This window comes from Myripristis murdjan, chromosome 8 (assembly GCF_902150065.1).
Source record: "Myripristis murdjan chromosome 8, fMyrMur1.1, whole genome shotgun sequence".
Lineage (NCBI taxonomy): Eukaryota > Metazoa > Chordata > Actinopteri > Holocentriformes > Holocentridae > Myripristis > Myripristis murdjan.
The window spans coordinates 13,392,683-13,413,617 of NC_043987.1; the positions used below are offsets into that span (position 1 = coordinate 13,392,683).

General features: G+C 44.3%; 3 protein-coding genes across 4 annotated transcripts in view; all 3 read right to left on the minus strand.

Moving 5' to 3' along the window:
• Positions 1-392: 392 nt before the first annotated feature.
• LOC115363108 (uncharacterized) lies at positions 393-4,793 on the minus strand. 2 transcript variants are annotated; one of them, XM_030057184.1, is made up of 2 exons: positions 4,653-4,793; positions 393-3,530 (listed from the first exon to the last, which is right to left on the minus strand). In XM_030057184.1, exons 1-2 carry the CDS (start codon positions 4,672-4,674, stop codon positions 1,525-1,527), a joined length of 2,028 nt encoding a protein of 675 aa, XP_029913044.1. In that variant the 5' UTR covers positions 4,675-4,793; the 3' UTR covers positions 393-1,524. The 2 variants fall into 2 exon arrangements, with proteins under 2 accessions (XP_029913044.1, XP_029913043.1); XM_030057183.1 differs by having other exon boundaries at positions 393-3,533.
• A 103-nt stretch (positions 4,794-4,896) lies between these two features.
• ccdc134 (coiled-coil domain containing 134) lies at positions 4,897-16,102 on the minus strand. Its single transcript, XM_030057187.1, has 7 exons — positions 15,837-16,102; positions 10,597-10,738; positions 10,233-10,354; positions 9,464-9,548; positions 8,738-8,919; positions 7,465-7,536; positions 4,897-6,235 (listed from the first exon to the last, which is right to left on the minus strand). Exons 2-7 carry the CDS (start codon positions 10,697-10,699, stop codon positions 6,110-6,112), a joined length of 690 nt encoding a protein of 229 aa, XP_029913047.1. The 5' UTR covers positions 10,700-10,738; positions 15,837-16,102; the 3' UTR covers positions 4,897-6,109.
• A 680-nt stretch (positions 16,103-16,782) lies between these two features.
• mei1 (meiotic double-stranded break formation protein 1) overlaps positions 16,783-20,935 on the minus strand; it is a 75,364-nt gene continuing 71,211 nt past the window's right edge. Inside the window, exons 31-32 of the mRNA XM_030057178.1 lie at positions 17,699-17,811; positions 16,783-17,097 (exon numbers count right to left, since the gene is read on the minus strand). Coding sequence (XP_029913038.1) covers positions 17,013-17,097; positions 17,699-17,811 — 198 coding nt within the window. The 3' untranslated portion in view covers positions 16,783-17,012. The remainder of the gene's footprint in view (positions 17,098-17,698; positions 17,812-20,935) is intronic.

Sequence of the window (20,935 nt, forward strand, 5' to 3'; positions counted from 1 at the left end):
TTCGCCGTGGTCTGATAGTACGTCAACGATCAGAAGCTTTGGTGTAATTTGAATAAACCGCGCCCCCTATCTTCATAAAAAGCAGTGAGCCCCCCCCCATCGGAGAAAATGCAGCTCCTTATAAATATTGCAGTCAGATTTGCTCATTGCAGTGATAAATTATTCATACGGAATGAATCCCTCAGCTGTTACGCTGCACTCCAAGTAACATAAATTACATCTCTTACTGTCTATTCAAATTACTACTAATCACTCACTGCTTTCATGCATATGAATAAGTTTACTTAACTTCTCCCTTATTTTCTCCATTAATTAACCGAAATGAGGGTCAGGGAATCATCTGAATATTTAAGGACAAAATCACAGGGGATAAAGATGAGGCCAGAAATCACCAGCATTGTAAGAATAATCTTTATTTTGTGTTTCATCTTATTCAAGAATCAAGAGCATTTTCCTTATCAAGGCACCTCTATGGTAAAACAGTCTATTGAGAAGACAGATCATACTGAAAATAATCAAGAACTAGAACTGTGAAGTACCAACACAACTTATGTACCTGTTGAACACAGCATGGGATTTATTGATTAGGCTATGAAATTCAAGCATGGTCAAATACTGACTAATACCTTCTATTTTTATTATAAGCATTCAAACTTAAACAACAAATTATTCCATGTCATTTCAACACAGTTATGTCAGTACCTTCATATTAGAATGTAAGTGCTTGCAAAATAACCTGTATAAATATCCCATGATTAATCTAAGGAAATGCATACATGACAAACCTCCACTGAATGTTGTAATTCCTGCATAAATGGTACAGTAAACCTATAGCTTAAAAAATTGAAGGTTTATATAGTTTACAGTGATTGAAAACTAAGAATTCTCTTCTATAGTTAATACTGAAATGCTCTGTCTGTATATGGGGGCAGAACAATATGCTTTAAAATAAATCATACTGAGAATAATTTTTCAGATACTGTAATTGCAGTGATTCAGTTTTAGTAGGAATGTGGTGAATTAGAAGTAGGATCATTTTTGCATTATAATGCTTAGTTTCATTGAAAAAGCTATTAAAATAATGGTGTCATTTTGCTGGAAAAAAATGCAACTTTGGCAATTACAGTATCGCACTTGGCCATACTGTGATTTTGGTATTATTTTAATTAATTGTTCAGAACAAACATTTTCCTTATTTAAAATGCTTTTCAACACCTCAACCATTATTCAACCACTTCTCCACCCATTATTTGACAAAATACATTTACTGTATTCAACCAAACTGAACATAAATGCAATGTGCTAATTCAATTTCAATGTATGTATAGGCCTGGAGCTGTTAGCCAGATGTCAAACAAGGAAATTTCTGTAAAATTGAAACACGTCATCTTAGCTTATAGTTCACTAGCAGATGCAATGGATTGGTTTTAACAGTCTTAAAGCATCACTCAATATCATTTAAAAAAATCCACTCTCAAATCTGATTTCCTGCGATAGATTTTGGTTCAGGTCTTTGACCCATGTTTATTTGTTCCAGTAGATCTCATAAGACTTCCTCTCTGAGAAGTTGGCTTCACTTGTTCCTGTGCCACTTCTGACCTTTTCCTTAACCACCTTCACCACCAGGCCCCCAGCGAGGGCGATGCCTGCTGCGGCCTTGCCAATTTCAGCCACTGCAGTCAGGATGCGTGTTGTCGCCCCCACGGTGCCCCAGTGATCTGACAAAACCCTGCCGGGCCCTGCTGCTGCACACACAGCCCCGCTAGCACTTGCAGCTGCTGGGACGCTCACAGCCGCCCCTGCTCCGGCAATCTGAGTCGTCCCGCTACCAGCAGCAATACTCCCTACAGCGGTCACTGCATGCTGCCCTGCCACTGAAGCTAAACCACCCTGAGCGACAGTAGCATTGGCTACACCTGCAGTCCCTATTGCTGTAGTTTCAGCTCCGGTGAGGGCTGCTGTGCCTGCAGCCGCTCCCTCCAGAGCTGCGCCTAAAGCAGCCCCAGCCCCCATGGCGCCCCCCACACCTGCTGCCACCCCCACAGCAGAGGCACCTATAAGGCTGACCTGCTCAAGAGCATCCAGGGCTCCCTTCCCAGGACTGGCAGCCTCAGCTCCTGCCACAGCACCCATGGAACCACCCAGAATGCCACCGGTTGCTGCCCCCAGAGCCACGGCGGTTTTCCCCGAGGCCACGGTGACTATAGCCCCCACAGCTTTCCCCACACCTGTACCCCCGGCTACAGACATCCCAGCCAGCTGACCTGCAGCAAAACCAACTGTGTTCCCCATCATGGCTGCCCCGGCTGCTGCTGCCAAAGGGGCAGCCGCCCCAAAAACTGCCCCCACAGCCATCCCTGTGGCTCCGGCAGCCACCAGGATCTTCACTTTGTCCAGGACCTTGGCAGAGAGGGCAGCCTCCCTCCTAATCCGATTTAGAGATGAACGGAGGGACTGTCGCCTGCTGACAGCTCTGCCACCAGCCCTACTTGTGCCCCTGAACTGCTCCTTGCATCTCTCTCCTCTGTTCCTCAGGAGGCTGAAAACATTGCCTCTCTTCTCCTCCCTCCAACTCTCAATCCTAAAATCCTCTTCATTTGGTCCTCTCTCCAGATTCTTTCTACTGAGTCCTCCTGATCCTTCCTCACTGCTCCCTGCTTCATCAGACTCCAAGTCATACTTCCTTCGTTTCGCGAGTTTAGCCTGCTCTTCCATGACAGTGCTGTTTTTCCCTTGCTCTTCCCCATCTGCCTGATCTCGCTCCCTCATCATCCTTTCCTGCTCCTCCCTGATGGCTGCCTCTGCCTCTAAAAACATGGCATTGGTATAAAACCCTCCATTATTCTGTCTCACCATCGTGTCAACCATCATCAGGAGCTGTCTGACCTGTCCTAGGTTACTGGGGTCTTTGTTGTTCAAAATGTGGTGCCTGCCCCCGCATCTTTTGATCAAAGCCTTGAGACCGGCAGGCGCCGTCTCCCCTAGATACTGTTCGAGAGCCCTGCCCTCCAGGTCATCACCTCGAGTGAACAGGACCACTGTGTGGTCACGGAGGGCGCTCTCCCCAAATATCTGGGTCATCTCGCAGACAGCCTGATTCTCATCGTCTGTGTATCGTCCTAACGGCACCACCAGAAGGAAAGCGTGCGGGCCGGGGGCAGAGAGAGTGACGCATTTGGCAATCTCACTGTGGGTCTGCTCCACGCTGAGGTGTGTGTCTCCGAAACCAGGCATGTCAACAATCGTGACTCTCCTCACCCTCCTTCTTCTGACAGCTTGGCCATCCTCCACAACTTCCTCTTCCTCAGCGAGCTTGACACTCCCCAGCTCGCAGATCTGGGTGACGGAGCTGGCGCTGAGCTGTGACAGGAACTGTTTTCGCCTCAAGATAGTGTTTCCAGATGCACTCTTTCCTGATCCAGTCTTTCCAATGAGGACCAGACGGAGCTCTTCAGCCCCGGTGTTTTCAGGGATGTCTTCCTCCTTATCACTCTCAATATCACCTGGCTCCTGTCTCTCTTCCTCACTCCCTGCTGGACAGAGTGCACAACAAAAGACATTTGTCACTAAAGCAACATTTCTGAAATATTAAAAACAAAAACACATGAAGCTGTCACTGTCAGTGTAATTTGCTTCAATTTTTGTTGCAACTTTTGCTGCAAGGAGAAGACAGGTTATTTCCTGTGATTTATTATGGTGGTGTCCTTTAAATGCATGCGTCTGCTACCACCCTTCACGCCACAGACACGGTTTCCCTTGGAGCTTTACGCCTTACATATCACTGACATTTATATGAAAGGGCCTCAATGCACTACCACAGATGACTACAACAGCACATCTTCATTTTTGACTATTTAAATCGCCTTCTCAACTTCCCAAGCTTTTTCAACCTGCATATTCAGTGACCCTCTTCCCTAGTTATCATGCGCAATCATCCTGGAATTTAGCTCCAGTAGGACACAAAAATGGGACGCTACATCCCACAGGGTGATTTCAAAAGGCTGATGTTTTGTAGCTGTTTTATTTAATAATGAGAATGGTGTAGCTTGCTGTGCTGAGGTTTGCACTGTATGTTAATGTTATGTTGTATATAACAACTCCTTGTTGCTCTCTTAGCCAGAAATCTCTTGCAGAAGACATGAACATCTCCATGGTACTCATCTGGTTAATTAGTATAAAAATTGCCAGTTGTACTTAATAATACAGGTCAGTAACTATGTCAATATGTGCATTTAATCCCTCAGTTAGTGACAGACACCGACATGCCCAAGTCAAGGTCTCTCACTGGGTCTGACATTATTTTGGTCTGCTGTCATCAGGCAACTTTGGCCCAGTCCAGAACATTCTGTGCAGAACAAAAATATCGGGCTAAAGGCTACAGCTGAGTGCAAATGGCTGCTTAGCAACTGGAGTGATAAAGCTAGCGGCTAGACATAACCACCAACCTCTAACATCAGAAACCAAAACACCATAAAGATCAAATGTCAACAAGTTAATCCTCTGCTTCGTGTAATACTGTGTTATATTTGACTGGCCGGCGTTAGCACAGTTAGGGACGCGTTAGCAAGCTAAGCTAACCGAATGATTTTCTGACAGTTGGCGGTGGCTTTTGACGACTTGGCTATCATGCAAAAAAAAAGAAATGATCTTACCCGAGTCCACATTATTAGACATTTCAAACTAAGGGGAGCTTTCTTCACATTTAAGCCTGAGTGTCGGTCGCCTCGTCACTTTGTTATGTTGGTGGTTGAAGCTCAAAGTCGACGCTTGTAGCCCAGGCAAAAACACTGGACTTGTTTATAAAATGTCATTTCAGTGGTTTCCTGCCCCCTGTCGGCCAAAATGCTGAACTACACCCCTGACACACACCATGCAGTAAACACACACCTTGTAAATATATATACTCATAGTCACTTTATTTCATTAAAGTTGATAACAAAATGAACAAAATTGTAGGCTTGTTCATTAGCTTCGGAGCAATGATATTGTCTCTCTGAATATACATATATTTATATAACAGTCTTATTACTATTCCAAAATTACACCAATCCTCTCAATTTGATAGATCTAATTCATTAAAATATGTCAATTTCCAGCAAAATATAAAAAGAAAAAAAAAAAGACTTCTATAAAAACAAAATAGCCTAATGAAGAAATAAGTGCTGGGCTGAAAGATGAATGATGACATTTGTTTTGTTTTGTTTTGTTTTTTCTCCACAAGGTCAAAGCTGTTCCATTAACTACCGGGCGATCAAACAGTAGATATGGGTGACAAAAGGAAGTGCACATGGTTTGAGGGAGGTTGCCAAACAGATAAAAGGCAATTTCACTGAGGATCTTCTCTGTGGGGGAAGAATGTTTAATTATTCAAAATGACAGAGTGAATGAGCCAATGGTAGCGCATGTAATTCCAAACAATGTAGTTATGCAGTGGTAACATAAATCTATCCATTCACAAACATCCTTATATAAATCTCTTCTAACAAATCTAGCTCTGGGTTAAAGGAAGGAAACACAGATTTAAAAAAAAAAAAAAAAAAATTCACAGATTCAAGCTTAAGCTAACAGGCCACATTTAAATGTGGTGAGAGCAGCTTTTAATTTGGCAGACCACACTTATTGAAGCATATGGGTTTTAGACACATTAAACTTAGACAAGACCCCATACAATGGATTTTGCAATTGTTTTTTTTAGGCAAATTCATCATACTAAAATTAATGATATTCTCAAGTACAGGTATGTAATCCTCTAATTATCAAAAGTGAGGATCCCTTATCAAATCCTATTCCAGAAATGACTTTACCTCCTATAGCATCTTTTTATTTTCCAATTTGAATTCACTGCACCTGAGTACAGCAGTTCACTGAGGCCACTGCCAGCAACAGCATGATCCTTCACTTCCTCTTTAATGTTTTTGTGTCACATCAAAGGTTCCTCTTTCATTTTCAACAGAGCACCTGGCCTCCACACAATATTTCCACTGTCACCGGAGTCTACAACTCAAGCCACCCCTTTGTGGACTGTGCGTATGCTTTATGCTCTTCGTCTCCCCCTCGCCTCCTCTCCCCTCCGCTCTGCTCCGCTCTCCAAAAACAGTGAAGTGCAGCACTATAGCTCGGTGCGCGAGCGGGAGATGCGCGGTCCCTTCCTGATTTCTTTCCTCTTCTCTTCCTTTCTCCTCCTCTTCTCCTCCTCCCTGAGGATCTTCTGGAAAGCCTCTGCAGTGTGAAGCACCTGCAATGGAGAGAAAGGGATATTAGCTTGTTTATGAGAGAGAAAAGGGGGAGAGAGAGAGAGAGAGAGAGAGAGGGAGAGAGAAGGCTGGATGAGAGCTAGCGTTTTTTGTTAATTGCACTAGGTGCATTTTATGATGAAAATGTGAGCTGAAAAAGAAAGAGTGTACGTGTGTGGAGGTGCTTCCCTCCCCCTCCCTTCACCCCCTCTCTTGTTATATCCTCTCGTCTTTCCCTTCTGTCTATGTTTTCCAAATATGGAAGAGAGAGAGAGAGAGAGAGAGAGAGAGAGAGAGAGAGAGAGAGAGAGAGAGAGAGATGGTGAATACTAGTGCTTGCTACTAGGTGGTTGCTTGAGTGTTACTGTCTGGCTTTAAAGTGATTAGGTGTTACTAACTGGTTGCCATGGAATTACACATTTGTTGCTCAAGTGTTACTAAACAGTTGCCAGGCAGTTTCTAGGAGGTTGCTACAGCTAGGTGATACTATCTAATTGCTGGGTAATTAACAAGACGGTTCTTTGGGTGTTGCTGACTGTTCACTAGATGGTTGCTATGATGTTGCTGACTGGCTGCTAGATGATTACTAGATGGTTGCTAGGGTGTTCCTGATTTGCACTAGGCAACTTCTCAGTTGTTGCTAGGGTGTTGCTGACTGGTTGCTGAGTGATTATGAGACAGTTGCTGGGGTGTTGCTAACTGGTTTCCAGGTGTTTACTAGGTGTTTTCCAGGGTCATACTATCTTGTTGCTAGGTGATTACTAGATGGTTGCTACGATGTTGATGACTGGTTGTTCAGTGATTACTAGGTGGTTGCTGGGATATTACTGACTGGTTGCTAGGCAGTTACTGGATGGCTGCTAGGATGTTGCTGACTGGTTGCTAGGCGATTACAAAAATGTTTACCGTGTTGCTGAGTAGTTGCTGGGTGATTACTAGGTGGTTGCTATGGTGTTGCTAACTGATTGTGAGGCAATTACTAGATGGTTGCTATGGTGTTGCTGGCTGATTGATAGATTATTACTAGAGGTTTGTTAAGGTGCTGCTGACTGGTTGCTTAGTGATTACAAAAAGGGTGCTAACGTGCTCCTGACTGGTTGCTAGGTGATTACTAGATGGTTGCTATGGATACTGGCTGTACAGTATGATATTGCAGGATGATATTGCAGGATGGTGCAGCAGACGGGGAAACAGCATGCACATGCTACTAATGCGGCGTCTTCTCACTCACATCGTCTCTCTCTGTGCGGTATGGGTTGGTGAAGTCTGGGGATTTCTCTGTTATTCCCAGCTCTTGTGACATCTGAGGAATGACAAGAGGGAACGACAGATGACAGAGCAGAGGCAGGAGGGAGAGAGGGACAAATTATCATTTCTTCAGAAGAGATAAAGGATGGAAAAGAGACAGCGTCACAGCACTTATTCTACAGCAGAACAGCAGTACAATGCAACTGCCAGGCAGCTACAGACACAATCTAGTTTTCCTCTGTGTATGTTAGTGTCTTTTCTCATTTCAGCATTTCTGCTTTAGTCAGTATGAGGTGTGTGTCTTTGTGTCTCTCTGTGTGTGTGTGTGTGTGTGTGTGTGTGTGTGTGTTGTGGTGGTGGGGTGGGGGGGTGGGGGGGTGGGGGGTTAAAAACTAAGGGTGCGCTCTGAATGCACTGCTTCAGGATGCTGAGGCTTCTGGAAGCAGGGAATTAATCTACCATATAATCCTCTTGGCATATTGCTAAGGTCACAGATTAATTCCTCAGAATTTAGTTAATTAACCTGCAGATTAAATAAAGAAAACCATTTTATCTGCTTTGCTCTTTACAGTTCCAAAGGCCACAATACGTAGACAGGTTTTGCAGTGGTGACAGATAGATGTACACCAATACCATTTTTCTTCAAAGACCAACTTTAATTATTGAGTACTAAATTAAGTAGTGGCTGATACTGAGAACCTCCTCAGTGCTGATACAGGTATATCTTAAAAATCGTGGGGGAAAATGAAATATAAGGCTAGGTTTCATAGATTTTTGTAACGTATTTGATGGCTAAATATCAGATCATACTACTACACTGCACTAGAATTTAGTTCTCCACACCTCCTTCCTAAGTTATGGGTTTAAGCTGATACTGCATTTTGTCAACACTGTGTACTGGTAGCCTTTATACTAATATTACATTGCACTGTTTCATTTTCTTTGCAATGTGTTGTAGTGCCCATAGTCTCATATTATACTTCTGCAAAAAAGTAGGCTCACAATCCACTGTGAACTTATGGAAGTTAAAATGAATTGAATTCTGAGTGTGTGCAGCCCTCATAACCAATGAGTGGATTATCACAATACAAATTCATGCTGTGAAGAAAAGAACTGCCATTTAAAATCATATCTGGGGAAATGAGACTATAAGCCAGCAGGTGATAAAAACCAATGGCAGAGCTGGGATGATTACGGATCAGTGCATCTGTAAGCATGACCAAAATGAACCCTGCATGACTGCTCGGTGGTCTTACCAGGGTGAGGACGTGTTGGTGGGCCCCTCCGGTGAAAACTCCTGTCAGGTTGCAGAAACGCAGCCCCCAACGCAGCAGACCCCCCCAGTCAGCGTTGCGGTCATAGTAGTGGTGGACAATACGGGGAAAACGCAACGCCACGTCGCCGAAAAACGCTGTGTTCTCCACCACATGGGAATAAGCTTTAGACAGAGAGAGCGAGAGAGAAAGAGGAAGAGATGGAGGTTATTAGATGAAATGAGACAGAGCAGAAGAGCTGTTGAGGAAAGATATATTTGGACTGATAATACTCACAGAATACACTAATAAATAGAACAAAGGGAGGACTGGGAAAAGTGCACTTCAAGCAATTTTTGAGCTTGTTCTGAAATGTTCAGTTGGGTGGCGGCAGAATGGGGTTGAACAAAGTCGAACAAAAGCTGAGCTAACGTCTATTGCATGCGAACAGGCTTTAAAGAGAAGGCTGATATTACAGGCACCAGCTCCCACTAGGAGAAGGGGGGGGGGGTTAAGGATGAGCAAGAGGCGGAATGACTGATTGATGCGGGAGGAAGGTTTCGAGACAGGTAACAGAGCAGAAGACCAACCAGTCGGAGGTGGCGGAGAGTGTGAAACATATTACAGATGGTGGTAGATGAAGTGGCTTTTTGAAGATGAGTGAGAAAGAGACAGAGCATAAAAGTGAGCAGGCAAGAAAAAAAAAACGGGGAAAAAAGTGAATGGGACCTTCTTTGATCTTATCATCCATGGGGAACGGGTCGTCTGGCTGCATGTTGGCCGCGACCAGGATCTGTCTCGAGTCCTCCAGCACCTTCAGAGAGGGAAACAGTTCAAGCACCAGGGATCACTGGGTAAACTGTGCAACACCAGAGGCAAGAGATTTCACTGTATCCACAATATTCCAGCTGTGATATTGATGAGCTAAATTTACACAGATATATTTGGAGTACAGTAGGTGTGGCAGTGTGTGTGTGGGTATAGTGAAAATATGAGTAGGAACACTTAAACACACTGACTCTCACTCTCCGTTTCTCTCACACACACTAACACACACACAAGAGAAGGTGGTATAGAAATGCTGACAATGTAACTCAGCCACTGAAGGTTGACTGTGCTAGTTGTCCTTGAGAGGCAGGCAGATGCATAGATAGCTGTCCTCTGGGAAAACTGAGGCCTACAGTAAAACAAAGCGCGCAGAGTGATGCGAGCGAACAGCGCTCTGAGCAGCCGAGTCCGAATTAACATTCAAATGAATTCCAACAAACATGCTGATGAATGTGATCATTGGATTTTGAAGTGTCTGTTTTTTCGTGGCGGACCTTCTTTATCCTTCAATCTGCTGAGAGAACAAAACTGTTTAAGCTCTTGGAAATTACTGCTCTTCCTCTTTTTTATTTATTTCTTTTTTGACACAACTGTTTTTTCCTGTGCTTTGTTTTGCTGATGCCCAAAGAAGCTGGAGGGAATGTGAGAGAATGAGACACATTCATACTACCTTGAAGAGTCCTTTGAGCATGATGTCTATGATCTTGTACTGCTGGTTGATATCGTTCAGCTCAACCAGGTTCTTCAGAGCGTTCAGCTGATCTTTCCTCTTGGTTTCAAACAGCCGCTTGTCTGACAAAAGCAGGTCAGGAGGACGCATCTTGTTCACAGGGGCCTAACTAAAACAGAAATGCACACTCACGCACCCATCTGCCACATTAAAACACACACACGCACCTATCCATGGAAGTGCATATGTTGAACCTTAGTGACTTGGATACCTCATGCATACACACACACACACACACACACACACACACACATTCATGTTTACCAGTGTGCCCGGCACACTCCTCCCGACAGCAGAAGGATACAGATCTCCAGGTTGGAGTCATGTCTCGGTCTGTGCGTGTCGGAGTCTGCTGCGCTGAGGGCTGCAGCAACCAGAGCCAGGACCACCGCACACGCACTCCGCATGGTCAGCAGGGGGCGGCAGAGAGGCACTCCTCCTCTCCTCTGAACACAGGGAAAACAGGCCAGGAGATGTAAATCACATTGTGAAACATCAAACGTCAGCACAGCCTCAGATCGTCTCGTCTCTTCAATTCATTTAGAGCTCACAGAAGAGAGAGAGAGTGAGAGTGCACTTTCCCTTAAAAATGAAATTCTTTCACTATGGTTGTCTTGTTGAACACATTTTCTTCTGATAGTGAGTGTGGAGATTCGACTTTCATCTGGAAACGGGGAGAAAAGCTTTCACTGAAACCATTTCAGTATTCATAAAGAACTTTTTTTTCCCGTGGTTGCCAGAAAGGCACTCTCCTGTGATCCTTTTTCGAATATGTGGAATAGAGAGACATGCTGGGGATAAATGGTCAATATGGAGCACCAGAGGGTAGCAGGCATTTGAAGAAGAGCCTCCTTATGTGCCTTTCAAACAACCCATCTGATGTCTGGCTCTTGCAAAAAACCCCAGAGGAACTTTTACCGACTCTGTGCCAGTCTCTCTGTGCTCTTGCATTTCCTCCCCTTTCCCTTGCTCTCTCAATCCAAAGCAGTGGGCTGCCTCAACACTTTCTCAGTTGCAACTTCCTTTCCCTCGGAGGCTTTTAATACATTTGAAAGGGAGGGATGAAAGTGAGAAGATAAATACGACGGCTATAAATAGGGCCTCGTCAAATGAATATTTGATGAAAGCCCAATTTTTAAGAAAACATTAGCAGAAAACAGAAGCGTTCGGAGGGCGGAGAAGACAACGTCGATAAAAACCTACATGACATGCATAATTCAGCAAGGACTCCATCAATGATAATATCAGAGAAATGCAAGTTAGACAGACAAAGGGGAAGGGGGGGAGGATGGAAGTAAGATTGTGAAAGGCAAGAGGAGGAAGGGAGGCGGGAGATGGGCGGTGGGGTGGTAAAGTAGTGGGAAGGCAAGACCCGGAGGGAAACAACAGCTTTTCTGGTGAATATTTCATCTACCTTTGCTGAGATATGGCAGTAAAACTGAAAGACACCAGGACTGGAGAGCAAGCGAAAGATAGGAGGAGGAGCACAAGAGGATAATGAGCACCGGGGACTTGATTTCAACTGATAGAATTAATCTTTACAAGTCGGGCTGCCCATTCTTGAAATCTAAAGGACCGGGAAGTGAGCTCCTTGCTGTGGAAGTAATTTTCCATCGCTGCTCACATCTCAATATGCTTAAAACGTCTCAGGGTAGGAATGTTAATTTATCTTGAATGAGTCCCCTCAACAATCTTATTCCCATCAGCAGGGAACAGATTATCCTCCCAGACAACTACCACCCATCCTAGAGAGACAAGACAGACCGACTTATCATTTTACAGTGAAACTTAGCAGGTTTGGTTGTGCAGCATGGCATGCCAGATGTCCAAAGGCGCTGGGTCTTACAGTCAATCCAAAAAGGTTTCTTAGGGGAGCAGCTATTATGGCAATATGAAAGGCTGAGTTGGTGAAGAACGCTGACAAAGTCCCTTTGTGTCGCAGCTGCCCCGGCTCCAAATGCCTGATTTCCTTTATTCATTTCAGCCCCTTACACAACAAAACAAAACCAAACTTCCATTGCAACGGCTAACTCTCCTCTTACACTGTCAGCAGAAACAAGAGCATCCTGAAGACAGCTGAGTGAAGACAACGTTCGATTAAGACCAATTTGTGCATTCTGAGAACATCTTTTGGGCAGCTTCCCAGTTTTCTGAGAAACACAGCACTAAATATCCTTAAGTAGGAGTCAAAAGCTCCAATTTTTCTAGATAACAGCCAGGGAAGAGCCCCTCGTCCCTCCTAAGGGAGCAACCTATCGGGCTATTTGATGTGCCTGTATGCTTCCAAGCAGACAGTCAGGCAGCTCTGACAGATATTTATTGGCAAAAAGGTTACCTCCACTGGCACAGTTTAATACAGTCCACACATATCCAGCAGTGGTGACGTCTCCATGTGACGAGGCAAAGTGCTGAGATTTTAAGAGGCAGCGTAAGGCAGGGCAGGAGGGCAGATCAATCATCTCTAACATGGCATGGGCAGCAGCGAAATGAGTCTCTAAATGCATCCATTAACTGTAAGCAGGCAACCTCACCACACGGGTCAGACACTTTAGAAAACATTTCATGGGAAAATCTCCCTGTAAACCAATCCCATCCTGAGATCGGGTAACATGTAGTAGGCCTGCACGATATATGGTTTCAGCATCAGCATCGCAATGTGTGACGGCCACACTGCAGGCCAATTAAATTAACCCCAACATGGGATGCTACAACTTTTTGCTGCTTGATACAAAAAAGGAAAACAGCAAGAAAACTCGCAAGGTCCTCATTTTCCATGAGTCATCTACAAGAAAAGGCCATCTGATATGGCATAATGTTGTCGGATGTTGTTTGATGATCTCGGATCATCAAACTGATTTGGTTGTTTGATAAACTCATCAAATGCAGCCCTTACATTATATTAAAAATGACACATTATGATTACATACCTATTCTATATATGCATATTCTATTCTCTAGGTATTTTGCAAATATTTTTCATTATACATATAGTCAATGCAATGGTTCAAAGATGAAAGTCTAGATATATTATAGATATATTATTACTCTTACAGGGTATGCAAAGGTCTTTCTTTTTTCTTATATGCTTTCTTGGTCCACTTTGTTGTTTTTTGTTATTTTATTTTTCTAAAGATCCATATTTCTCCCTTCTAGTGTTGAGAGGAATTTTTGTGTAGCCCTCTGTTGTTCCTGTGCAATATCTGGATAACCTGCTGCTGCAGCAGAAGATCTTCCCTTTTTGGGATCAATAAAGTACTAACGTGTCTAACCATCTATGTCTTCCTCAGGGAGGTACGGGAGGCGGTCCCGTTATCTGAGGCTCCTCGTCCCGCCGCTGGTTCACAGATCAACAGTTAATGTCACCGGTCCGGTCCGTGACCTCATGTCGGAAACGCTTAACACACACACACACACACACACACACACACACACACACACACACACACACACACACACACACACACACAACGAATATCTATCTGTACTTGCATCTTGCGGGCATATACCGGTACATAAATATATTTGTTGCCTGACTTGGGAGTTTTACCATCCTCAGGCTGCGCCGGGAGGCCTGTTTATCTACTAAGAGTACGTTTAAACACTTTTTAAATTGCAGATTACATGTAAGAAAACACAACTGCGACGCCTAATGCATTTTGTAAAGTGTATTAAGAGACATGTGTTGTTTCATTTCCCTGCTCCCCGTGCACCTGACCCTGCCGGTGTCTGAACCGCACACGATAAACCGAAGTGGGAAAGTCCACGCTGATTTCTGCACGGGTGGCAGCGGGCTGAACCAAGTGTGGGGGGTGGTCGTTGGAAGAAAAGCCTTGTAAAGTACCCAAATGATGAAAATTGTCTTTGTTGAGTGTATATTTGTTCATGAATAACACGCTTCATGTATCTGGTGAAATTTCCTGTATTTTTTCATTTTGCAATATATATCGCAGGGGGGAAATATATCACAATATCACGCAGCCCTAAGGCTACACCCTGACCATTTGAAATAGCCTAGGTTGCTGTGAGCGTATGCGTTGCAGAGATGATCATGTGAACGTGGCAGGCCATAGAGATGTTAATGTCAAGAGCCTCTTGAGCGAAACGCTGAGCCGCTCCTGGAGGGATGAGATGTTTGAAGGATGGATCACTATTATAGCTTCCACCTACTTTACTGCTGCTTATATCTGAAAGAGGCCAGCATCCATGTATCCCGACTCTCCTCCCCCATCCATCAACCTGCATGCGTCCACACGGCTTACACTGCAACACGCACACACCGGCCGGGTGCGTGTCCGAGCACACAGCTTTAACACAGCGGAGCGGCATAATAATCCCCCTGAGGGGATCCCACGGCGGATCGATTCCTCCACAGCCCACCGAGTGATTTCAGGACTCCAGGTGGAGGTGGAGAGGAGGGGGGACCCTGCTTCAGATGCGGCCCGGCACAGTGGCATCCAAGTCGGCGCGTGTGTGTCTGCCAAGGGGAGGTCTGAAGGCACAGTAGTTCTTCCTGAAGCCGTGTAAGCCCACATAAATCTCTTGGCCGGAGGAGATTTTCTTCTCTGCCAGTAACATCCTCCTGTGGCACAGAAGTTGACGTTTGATTTCCTGTGTGGGAGACCCCGGGTTCAAATCCAGTTTGTTACATAAGTACCGGGTCTAATCATACTATAGGCTCATAAACACGGCTTGACTCTGCATCTGGATTCCCCGCAGTGTGGGTACATTCATTAGATACTCTTCTGTGTAATTACTTCTCTAATCCTGTTAAATCAAGGCTTAGTGCCCCCCTCTCTCCTTTTCATTCTTTTTTCTTTTAAATCAAGCTTCCGTCAAGAGAGGAGTGGGGACATCTGGCCCATTAGCTGACCACCCCTGCGCGACATTAATTTGATGAGGCAAAATGACCCTGGAGGTGAGAGCCGGACGCACCGAGAGGCCTGTGAGACAGCTGGCTGGACTGCAGGAGGGGATCCGGATCCCCCTCAGGCTGGAGACCGACCACGGGAGGTTTGAGGTTCAAGGACCGGCACATCATCATCTCTCTCTCTGGTTGCATCTGTGCACCTCTAATCCCCCCGCAATCACTCATGCAGAGGCAGAAGGACATGCGTAATGGTGATGATGATGATGATGGCTGTATCTCAATAAAGACTGTCGTGTGGATCTTCAATTAGAGATTGGTTAATTGATGATATGACCCGGATTCCCTCAAGCGGTGCGATGGTCTGTGAGCATTTAGGACATGATTTACTTACACAAGCTGGTAATGACTGATTAAAAATGGAGGAAAAATCCGGCAAAATATCTAAACTCCACAATTTGCTCGTAAAACCCTGTGTGCGGTTTCAGCCAAACATTTCACCATGGCAGCCAGATGAGAGCTTTCGGAGACAAATCGTGTTTTAAAGTTGGCCGTGGACAAAGCAGATTATGCCTGTCAACGCATCTGTATGCCCCGCTGGATCTATGAGCCGCCGGTCAGCCCAGTTTGAGCCGACCACTAAAGCGCTGAACATGAGCTGAAAGTCGCGGATCACTCACCGTGCAGTGCGACGAGCAGCGCCGAGCGGCGAGCGGCTCCAAAGTGCACTTTAATCTCCGATCTCCCACACACGCCGCGGTCCCGTCGCCGAGAATGGGACAGCTTTCCGTGATCCTCAGGTGATAATACGGCGGGGGGAGATGTTCATTTACATGCGGCTCTCGCTGCTCCACTCCGCCAGCGCCACGATCGCACCGGCTGGCTTTGCCTTGGACGAATGACAGCGAGAGCGGCGAGGAGGAGGATGTTGTTTCCACACGGAGGGTTTACAGGGACACACCAGACCGTGGTACACGTAAACCGTTCCCCCCTCCCACCCGCCTCAGTATTTTATTTACATTATTTGGAACCGTGGAGCCTTTAAAGTTGCATTTTCCCCCTCATATGTAAATAAGCTTCTAACCCATTTTAAACCATGTTAATCAGCGCGGAACCTTTCGGGCAGATATAAAAGCTGAGTGATAACTTTACAGTGTGTGTATGAGTGTTGCTCCATGTGGGGTGTGGAAAACCCCCGGGGGTCCTCGAGGGACTTCCAGGGCCCTCCTGCAAAATTAGGATTATTTTAATTTCACCATAATTTAATTTCCTAGAAAATATTCCAATTTCAGACTGCATTAAAATGACGATTGTTAAGAGAAAGGAATATTTCAATATTAGTTTTTACTTTACTCACTGTTTTCTCTTCACATAGTTAATAATAATAATTCAGTACCAACTGAACACCAAAATTACCCATATAGCAATCTTCTCAGATGATGTGGTGTGTGTGTGTGTGTGTGTGTGTGTGTGTGTGTGTGTGTGTGTGTGTGTGTGTGTGTGTGTGTGTGTGAATATAAGCAGCATCAAAGTGATACCAGTTCTCCAAGTATAATTTTTATGTTAAAAAAAATCACATGCAAATGTTTTTCCTTAATTATATATATATTTTTAAATATTGCTTGTTATTTGCCTTATGATGATCACTGATGCAAAGTCATCATTTACACATATTTACCACATTTTATTTATCACTGTCTGCAGATGTGAGCTGAATTGTCTGAAATGAACAGAATTAATCATTTGAAAAGCGAGGCTACAACATAAACTGTGGGTAGTTAACATGCATCAGCACACAGTGTAAACAGAATCAAATAAAAAGATAAACAATAACAAAGTGGGAAGCTGATAAATGTCTAAAATGTATGTGTTGGTCTTCCAGAGCAGCCGCTTGCCCTCAGTGCTAAGTCAGACAGACAGATGGACAAGTCTCCCACTCGCCTGAAGGCAAGGGTTAAGGCAGGGCAAAACAGAGTAGATGTTTGTGTGTGTTTGAGAGGGAGAGAGAGAGAGACAGAAAGAAAATGTATCTGTGGGTGGGTGAAAGAATGACTGAGTCTGTGTGTGTGTGTGTGTGTGTGTGTGTGTGTGTTTGTGTGTGTGTGTGTGTGTGTGAGAAAGAGGGAGAGCGAGCGAGGGAGAAGTCAATCAGCACGACAGATGTATTGAGCCCTGACGTACTGGTTCAGACAGAAATCTAACGACTCGGCATCGTGCAACACACTTTCAAAGAGATTAAGTGAAAAGCATGGCACTGAGATTCAATCAATTGCCAGAAAAAAATCGATAAAGATGCTCTGCCGGCTTTTGAAATACCAGTGTCTCTAATGTGTGATAAGTGTGTGTGTGTGTGTGTGTGTGAGTGTATGTGCGGGTGTGTGTGCATTTTCAAAACCCTTGCCAGATGATGTACTTACAAAAGTGTGTGTGAGCAAAGGTAAATGGGGTTTATGTCAAGTGCATGTGTGCACCTACATATTTGGCTGTGTGTGTGTGTGCGTGTACACTCAGAGGTGCGCGTGTGTGTTTTAGTGAAGGATACAGGATGGCGCCGGGCAGGCCGTGGCTCAGGCTCGGGCCGAGGGACTCCATCATGCTCTTTACTCTCCGTCTGTGCTCCTCTGTGAGTGGTGGCTGCACAACGCTGCTCTGGAGCTGAATGGAAAAGGGAGGACAGGGAGCGTTTTGTCTGTTTTTGTTTTCAGTAAAAGCATTCGGCAATGCCCCGAGTAAAATGCCCTCTGAGACCGTAAAGCTTAATGAACCGAGATGAACTGAATTAAGAAGGAGAGGAGAGGACGGAACAGGAGGAGAGGAGAGAGATGACAAAAACATGACAATGCACGCCTCTGTGTTCTTGGTAGGAGTGTGAGGGAGAGAGGGGGGGAGAAAAGGATAGCTGAGAGGAGGACAAAACTGCACTAAAGTTGAGAAGCAGTAAAGTGAAAGGGGAGGATGAGAAGAGGACAGAGAGCAGGGACCAATCGGTGAACAGTGAGAGAAGGTCTGAATGTGAGGAGAGAGGTTAAAGGCTTTATTTGTCCCTGAGTGGCTGATTAAATTTTCAGAAAGCGCTTTTTAATCTCACCACAACCAGACCACCACTTAATAAACAGACAGGTAGACTAGGAAAACAGTCTTATTTACAGTAACAGTTGAGAGGAGCAGTTGCAGGGAGACTCATACAGACACACCTGGGAGCTGCTGAGTGCTAGAAAAATAAGTGGGAGAGGAACTACTTCTCTTGCAAAAAGGAAACTATTTATTTCAGCTGTCACACAGTGGATAAAAATGCCAACAAAGGCTATAGCACTGTGAATAAAGTTATATGATACATGTACGCTTCAGGCAACAAGGAAGAATGAGTGTAGTTTTCCTAAGACAGCAATGAGGATAGCAAAGAATGCACCGCTGAGAATCCTCACAACTGTTGAGAAACCCTTTTGTAAAAAGTTTAAAGATTGTGGTGCTTTTCCGAACAAACAGCAGCAATGAGCAGTGTCAATAGGGAAGCCCATGCTGGGAGCAGGATTACTGCTCAGGCTGGTTCATGAGGAAAAGCCCGGCACCAGCAGTGTGGGTCGCCGATCAGCTCCACTAAGCAGTCGGGGGTTTAGTGCCCGCCTAAAAGTTGCTTCAATCAAAGTGCTGGAAGGAACAGAAAACCTTACTTACTCATCTCACCCACTTCGTCCTTCACAACTGATCTGAGGATTTGAGCTGTGAATGGCAGCCACACGCCGCCTACTTTAAACCTCAGAGTCCCACTTTAGAATAAGACACAACAAAACACAATCAAAGGCCACAGTTTACTTGGATTGACCAATGCTGATAACTATCAAGCAACAGAAAGCAGATGTTTAACACTGTCATTTGCCTACTTGTAGAACCTGCCTGATAAAGGATTTGGGGCGAATACTGATACCGATATTGGGGAGTAAAAAAATATCCAATATTCATTTATTGGCCAATATATACATAAACACAATAATCCCTCAAATGTGGTTATCAAGTGCTTGTGACAAAGATATATAATGGAGACAGCATATTTTACAGTTTAATAATACGTTTTGCTGTCCAAAATGACATCAGTGCACTGATATCAAATGAATGAATAACTATAAATAAAAAACAAAACACACAAATATAACTATATATTTAAATATATCAATTACACCTGAATTAAGAGAAAGGAAAAACAATCAAATATTCATCTCTAAATTACATTATGTTCTGGGAATAAAAAGTTTTCCTATCACCACATATTGGACAACATATACGCCAATACCAATATATCTGTGCTGGGCCAATATCGCCGATCAGATCAGCCTACCAATATATGCGCACTTATTGCACCTCAGCAAACTCATCCTACCCTGACCTTGACCTAAAACCATTTTTAGACCTAATTACAACTCAAACCTGACTGCAACATTCACCCAGCATAAAGATTAACACTGACCCAGACACAGAGTATTGACAAGTTTGGTCAATACTGTGACATCTGATGCTCAGATACTCAGGAGATTTTGACACATAACAGACCTGACAGTAAACTGTTAATTAGGAGTGGACAATCCAAATAGAGTGCAACCATAAACAAACAGATAAATATAAACCACTGAGTAAATGCAATCATCCTGTGCACCAGTCCAGCAGAAAGGGCAATCATCGCTGCCAGTCTAACACCTGTTCCTGACAGAATGTGAAGGGTGTCACAAGAATAAAACAGCACCAAGTGGTTTTGATGAAGATGTACAACCTTGCAGAAAAAATCGCGAGCAGCACTGCTTTCGGTAAAAAAAAAAAAAGTCACTTTGCATCTATTTTAGCAACATCTCGCGGGGGCACCAAGCCTCTGAAGCTCTGCTATTGGCTTGAAACTGTACTGAACTTGTGTGTTGTTCACACTGGGTAGAGTAGATACGGATGTAGAGAGGCTGATCTTGAAAGCCGAGGAGTGTCCGCCTCTCTATGATGTTTCCAGCACAAGTTACAAGAACCTGAACAAAAAAGAGGCATGACTAGAAATTGCAAAACATTATTCCCCAAAGATAAATGCTCACTCATATTTCGTCTGGAAAAAGTAAATAAGTAAACTCCCACTCTGCCCTTGGGTATTTACTTGCTGGCTTCTAGTGTAGGTTAGGTGTAAGCATCTAAATACAAAACCATATTACAGCATTACTGCAGTATTATCACTTGTTGCAGCAGCCCAATCAACAAGCAATGAGATGTACAGCATAATCCAAGTTATCATCATCACCATCATCATCATCATCATCATCCCCGTCTCCACCACCACGACCACCATCCTCTGCACTGCTACAGTGAACAAGTCCACATCCCTCTAGTCTCTGAGGTTCAAAAAAGGTGACAGCTGCAGAAATAAAAGACTCGTGTTGTCTGGCCTGTGGCACATTTTAAGTTTAGAGCTGACAGGTACGGCTTTGAATTCACGGTGAAGACAGCTGGTGAAGTCTGAATGGATTTTGTCTTCTTAAATACCTGAGTGTTGTACAGATCGGCCAAAGCACTCTGCTGGACTCCCACAATATACATGCTGACCAACAAGACCCTGGCAAGAGCAATTTTGGATTTGACAGCAGGACGGCTGCACCAACAGGAGAGAAAAATACTCAAACTGACAGTGTACATGCTTGGTAAAAACATGAAAACAATATGAAGTACAGCTGGAACTTTAATCAGTTTGCTGAGAAAGACGAGCCATCGGTGGCTCTTCCTCAACAGCAAGTCAGTGTTACACTCAAAGCTGAGT

Bases quoted from the DNA above. Each gene is read 5' to 3' on its own strand.
- ccdc134 (XM_030057187.1), bottom strand. From the start codon at position 10,699: ATGCGGAGTGCGTGTGCGGTGGTCCTGGCTCTGGTTGCTGCAGCCCTC. The intron at 9,549-10,232 runs GTAGTATGAATG...CCCTCTCTGAAG, and splicing joins TGCTCAAAGGACTCTTCAAG to GTGCTGGAGGACTCGAGACA. The intron at 6,236-7,464 runs GTGAGTGAGAAG...TCTCCATTGCAG, and splicing joins ACCGCACAGAGAGAGACGAT to GTGCTTCACACTGCAGAGGC.
- LOC115363108 (XM_030057183.1), bottom strand. From the start codon at position 4,674: ATGTCTAATAATGTGGACTCGG. The intron at 3,534-4,652 runs GTAAGATCATTT...CACTCTGTCCAG, and splicing joins GTCTAATAATGTGGACTCGG to CAGGGAGTGAGGAAGAGAGA.